We start from the raw sequence: 5,950 nt of genomic DNA, 5'->3' as shown, positions 1-5,950 counted from the left end.
GCTGTGACCAATGACTGTACAGTCACTGGCTGTGATCACATAATATCCTCTGGGATTAATCAAGTATTCTGATTCTTGCCAATGCTGCCATCTTTTGATATGCAGTGGTACTGCAAAAAAAAAAAAAAATACATTTTTAATTTAAATACATCAAAACACATTTTTATGGGAAAGGTCTGTTATCATTTTGTTTTCTGTCTCTATGTACAGCTGTGTGTGTGTGTATATCTTATTATACAAAGACAAGTGCATTAAAAGAATTAAAAACCACCACCACATAAGAGCATACTTTATAGACAATCACACTTAAAACTTTGTATTCAAACACTGGAACATGCAAAATACAGAGTCTTGCACCACTGTCAGTTTTCCATTGAATTAAAAAAAAATGCACCAACAAATATATTCAACATGTTTGTTGAGTTCATTAAATTAAAATATCCAGCCACTAAAATGTGCATAAGCCATGCAAATTCATCAGCCTTCCTGGTGGACGTCTGCAAAGACAATAAAAACTTGACATTAAGGCACTTAATCAGGCAGAGAACTCAGGCACTCTTTAAAAATAATGAACGTTTAAAAATTAATTATCTTTAAAGTTCACAAGAGTTCACAAGAAGTACCAACATAAGCTATATTGCACTCCATTATTACTGTAAACAAATTCACATATTTGGCACTGTGTACTAAAAAGTCATGAGGTACATTCACAGATACAAAGTTAGATGAGAACAAACACACATGATGCTAAACCCAATGTGTAATAACATAGCTTACCCTTGTTTAAAATAAATGTTATACTCTGATATGATACTAATATGATAAAATCTTGACGCTGACAGTCTTGGACTCTACATTATTACCATGTCGTCATCCATTGGTTTGCAGGCTACTATCCAAAACACCGATTTGGCACATTAGAACACCAATATGAGAATGGCCAAACTGATAATCCAAAGCATATTTGGATGAAGCTACTCAGATAATGCTGAGCTCAGGCTCAGCAGATCACTTACAAAAGTAAAGAAGAGGTGTAAAGTAAAAGTAAGAGACGAGAGAAAATCTCTTCGACCATGTTGAGTGTTGTTGCAGAGTCACGTTCAATGTTGGCAGCTCACATAGGGAACGCCACAAGAATGTCTCTCTCAAAAAAACTAAACAAGGACACTACCTGTTAACTAAATCATACTTTTTTCATTATTGTTTTACACTTGCAATTAGTGATAGACCATAAACTCTTGGGAAAAGTGTCCATACGCTGAGGTAATAAATCATGTGAGCAGTAATTTTCTCATAATCTTTTTACCATTATGATTTTCTTTCATGACTAGAGAAGTCGCCCCATAGCAGGACATTAGGAAAAAAATACAAGTTCAAGGCACTTGAGCATTAATTTCACATGTCAGAGCTGAAACCATTCATCCATTCATACAGTGGTGTAAAGGCAGACTGTGATAAACATTTTTCTCCCAGAGAAATACTCTGTGTGGTTGCTATTGATGTTCAGGCTGTAGAGTGATTATTTTCACAATGCACATGCAATAATGCTCCAAATTAAGTGAAGCACCTGAGGATCTGGGACATCAGCTGACTGTTTTTCAGTAAAAGTGATTTTCCATGAAAGTGTATTTTACAAAAAATTTACAAATTGTTGGTGTCCTAAAATGTGACAATAATTAGAACAGTATTCAGACATTTCACTTGAAGGTAGAGGCTCCACTGAGTTAAAATCTTGAAAGATTTTGCATCATTGTGATCGTGGGCTACTACCAAGCCCAAGAAGAGAATAGTATTAATTACGTTTCAGGTTTTCCAAAGATCAAAGCCTTCCGATCCTGATTCGTGAAGATCCTTATGCCTTACTGTACTGAGGCTTATCCTTGAGGCATAACTGATGTGTTTTTTGGCTGTAGAGCACCTTTTGTTTTATAAATTATGTAAAATAATGGAAGGACGATGCCTATCAGGAGCATGGCAACTACAGCGTTCCACCAGTTGATTCCCCAGTCAGCACCATAACTGGTCCGACGCTGTCCTTTCAACCCAAAATGCTGTTGTTTTTGCGAGTTATCCAGAAATTCCTCATCTCGATCAGTTGTGGTTTGAATTAGTTTGTTTATATCATTATCCACCTCCATGAGAAAATCTGTGGCCTCTTGTATATGAGGCTGGGCTCTGGCTTTGTTCTGAGGCTCCACTGGTGTTTGAGAAGCATTGGGCATTTCTTCTTGAGGATCACTCGGATTTGAGAAAGTTTCAGTTAAGAAGCTGTGTTGCTGAACTGGTATTTTGATGAATTTCAGTGCAAATAGATCTTGTTCCTGCATTAGGTTGTTCACCCGTTTTATATCGGCTACCTGTTGAAAAAGTGACAAACGTACATCAATATAAGCACATGAAGAAAAATAATTTAACAAAAATGTCTGCAGCTATGAAAAAGCTTTTACCTTGCAGCCATATTGCAGTGCAAGCTTGCTGAGATTATCATCGGCTAACACTTCCCGCACCAGCAGCGGGACATTTTTCAGTCTGTCCTCCTGGTCCTGGAAATCCCGTGGTCTCAACTCCATGACACCGAGTTCCTCATCGTCTGAAGATGCAGCACATTCATTTGTTTTCCTCCTGAACATATAGACCTGGCCATCTGCACTGGCGTGAACATCCACCGGGGCCTGGAAAGCCCGCGGACCATTCTCCCCCCGCCACATAATTAAACACCAACCTGTAAATGTAAGCACATAGCAAATATTTACACATGCACAGTCATACTTGCACAGTAGATAAAGTTACATGGAACATATGTTCTATGTTTAAGTAAGTTCTGTACAAATTTATGTTTTGTCATTCATAATTAAAGGTGCAATGTAGACACAGTTGGGTTATGTTAGTGTTATAAACGGCCCAAAATCTTCACTCCACTAAAATGATCAATGTGCTTTTCTACCATGTTTTACAATAACATTGGATGGTAATCAAAAGAGAATTAACAAGGTTGGCTAGTTTCTATTTAAAGATGATTAACCATGTTCTGACTGGAGGTGTTCTAAAAAATGAACAAACAAAAAAATATATATATACAGTTTTGCTATCTACAAGGCAATCATACAGCAGGAAGAAGTCAACGAAATTGAACCAAGCTTCAGCCAAGACAGTATCTGAGATGATCCACCCACAACACAAGGTTAGTCTACAGTATTCAGTTGTGTGTGAATATGTACTGATGCTGAGCTTAATCTCCACATTGAAATCTTAAGCCAGCCGAGAGTGACTTAGCAAGTCCATGGGCTACAGTTGCATCATGAGGTTTTAAAAATTAACAGACGTACTGAATGTGAATAGTGCTAATAAAAAGGCAGAGTGGCTGACAATCACCACTGGTTATTTGGGGTAAGTGGGGGCTTGTTTCTACTAAATAAAACAAGACACAAAGCACTGCAGCCTGCCTGTTCTTAAAAAGACAGCAGCCTCAATAAATACAGTATACTCCTGAACCTGAAGCATAAATGATACCTCATTACTTAACAAGCAAAACCCATCCACCAGGCTCTAGTTATTATGGCATAAGAGAGGTGGGCAATCTTCCCAGTGGGTCATATGAGAAACTGAGACTGTGGAGTGCTGCACCAAAAAGCTTATAAAAAGATAGAATTATCACTGGGTAGATGCTTGATGATCCAGTTCCCGAGAAACACTAAAACTATGGCATGCTCTTTTGTTTTCATTTACAAGCTGAAAATGTTAAGTTTGTTTTCCTTTTCAGTGTCTTTATTTTAGATTAGGAGAAATTCTATTACATTAAACGCAACATTTATTTAATCTACCAACTTTTCGACATCATAACTTGGGCAATTTAAATACACTTTGTGATGGAAATTGTAACCCCCACCAGGGCAAAAACTCTTACCATATACAGTACTAACAGAACATGTTTCCTAAGAACGGAGCTTACTGTGCGCACTTGAATGCAGCAGTAACTTGAGCTAAAAGGAGCTAATGCTAGCAGGTTAGCTTAAGGAGTTCGACTTCGGTTCACAAACTATCGTCATCGCGACAAAAACCAAGCAAGCGACTCGGTTTACTTCTATTATAAGTACAACAGGGTCATTCGTTGGAGAATAAAGACCAAAGGAAAACACTTTTACTGACTTCAAACGCCCAGAGTACCTTGTTTCTTTCCAATTACCTTATCCAAAATGCATGGGTCACTAATTCCCAGACCAGTCTGGTTGGCTTTTCTTCTTCGTTGCACTCTAAAACGTGTTGGTATTATACGAGCATGCAATAGCGCCACCCGCGATGTTTCAGGCTAAACACATCGGTTACAATCGGTTAAAGATGATAGACCAAAGTTTTATAAAGAGTTATTAAAGTTTTTTTTAATTGGGTTTTAAAATTTGTTGTCAGTTCAATTAAATTTTATTTAATTTTCAGTCTTTTTGCTTGTTACTCTAAAGTTCGTAGTGGTCACGCAAACAGAGGAGGAGGATCTCAGAGTATGACGAGTGGTGAGGAGGATATGCAGCAGATTAGAGTGATATACAGGAATGAGATTATAGAGATACTATTTTCATGAGTGTATCATGAGTGTTATGAAACCCAATAACCAGTTGTGCCACCCTTAGCAGCAACAAGTACAATCAAATGTTTGTGATAAACATTAACATGTTTTTCACATCACTTTTGCCCCACTCTTCTTTGTAGAATTATTTTAATTCAACCACACTGGAGGGTTTTCTAGCATAAACCAGAGCATCTCAATCAGATTTAAGTCTGGGCAGATCACCCCAAAACCTTCATTTTGTCTTTTTTTGAGCCATTCAGATGTGAACTTGCTGAGGTGTTGTCCTGCTGCATAACCTGAATTTGAGATTCAGAACACAAAGTGATGGTTGGTCTTTCTCCAAGACTTTTTGGCATAAAGCAGAATTCATAGTTCATCAATTACACAAGTTGTCAAGGTCCCAAAGCAGCAGAGCAGCCCCAGACCATCACACTACCACCACCATGTTTGACTGTATGATGTTCCTTAATGAAACACTGTCTTAGTTTTATTCGAGATATAACAGCACTCAAACTTCCAAAAAGTTTCACTTTTTTCTCATCAGTCTGGAGAATATTTTCACAAGCGTCTTGGGGATCATGAAGATGTTGTTTGGCAAATGTAACATGAAGCTCTGCATTCTTTTTGGTTTGGTTTCCGGGTTCTTTTGTGACCTCCTGGATGAGTCATTGATGTGTTCTTTGAGTAATTTTGGTATGCTGGCCACTCCTTCCCAGGAGTGGCAAGTCTCCATTTGTGAATAATCGTACACTAGAGTCACAATGCCTTAGAAATGGCTTTGAATTTGTTTGATGATATGTAATATTTAAGTATGACAAATATGCAAAGTAATTTAAAAAATCAGGAAGGGGATTAAATATTTTTTCACTGCACTGTATAAATTCTGATTCCAATTGCTGTACTATTTTTGGTCCTAAATCTGTACCTGTGCAACAATAACATCGGAGTGAATGCAAACTAGTACAAATGGCAAATGTCAAGGTGGATTCATTAGTAAAGAGACATGCTGTGAAGTGTTTTTACTTATAATGTTGCTTCAGTCCATAAAACAACTCACAAATATTGTATTTGTTGTGTTTCTATACCTATTTTGGGGTGTAAACAAAATCAACATGAACTTAAAAGCTGAAGAATCTGTTTTACAGTTAGGGGACTGCTGCTGAATATTAAGATAGCAGAATTAATGACCAAAAGTATTAATTACAAAATGCAAGAAAGCAAGATGCAAGACAAGAAACTGTTCATAAACATAAAATGAGGTATAATGTATATAAAAAAAGACAGCCCTTTAGTATTTTCTGCTTAAAATGATCATTTTCTATGATTCTGACATCTGTTGGTGGAAAATAATCATTACAGCTCATCCAAGTCGCTGAGACTCAAGTTATT

At 37.2% G+C, this 5,950-nt stretch overlaps 1 protein-coding gene across 2 annotated transcripts; it reads right to left on the bottom strand.

Moving 5' to 3' along the window:
• Nucleotides 1–274: 274 nt before the first annotated feature.
• On the bottom strand, nt 275–4,240 carry lysmd4 (LysM, putative peptidoglycan-binding, domain containing 4). 2 transcript variants are annotated; one of them, XR_014893379.1, is made up of 4 exons: nt 4,184–4,240; nt 2,448–2,722; nt 1,801–2,357; nt 275–497 (listed from the first exon to the last, which is right to left on the bottom strand). XR_014893379.1 is itself a non-coding variant. In XM_085282094.1 (3 exons), the coding sequence occupies exons 2-3, from the start codon at nt 2,706–2,708 to the stop codon at nt 1,875–1,877; spliced, it is 744 nt and encodes a 247-aa protein (XP_085138220.1). In that variant the 5' UTR covers nt 2,709–2,722; nt 4,184–4,240; the 3' UTR covers nt 275–1,874. The 2 variants fall into 2 exon arrangements, 1 of the variants encoding a protein (XP_085138220.1); XM_085282094.1 differs by having other exon boundaries at nt 275–2,357.
• Nucleotides 4,241–5,950: the final 1,710 nt, after the last annotated feature.

This window comes from Mchenga conophoros, linkage group LG7 (genome assembly GCF_057382185.1).
Source record: "Mchenga conophoros isolate Kocher_MC1m ecotype Shallow Benthic linkage group LG7, M_conophoros_male_GT1.1, whole genome shotgun sequence".
NCBI classification, from domain to species: domain Eukaryota; kingdom Metazoa; phylum Chordata; class Actinopteri; order Cichliformes; family Cichlidae; genus Mchenga; species Mchenga conophoros.
The sequence above is the reverse complement of the archived record's forward strand: the minus strand, read 5'-3'. Positions and strand labels throughout refer to the sequence as shown.

What these genes read in the sequence shown, in the direction of transcription:
- lysmd4 (XM_085282094.1), bottom strand. Translation starts at nt 2,708, where the DNA reads ATGTGGCGGGGGGAGAATGGTCCGCGGGCTTTCCAGGCCCCGGTGGAT. An exon ending in CACTGCAATATGGCTGCAAG is followed by an intron (nt 2,358 to 2,447) that starts GTAAAAGCTTTT and finishes CTTTTTCAACAG; the next exon opens with GTAGCCGATATAAAACGGGT.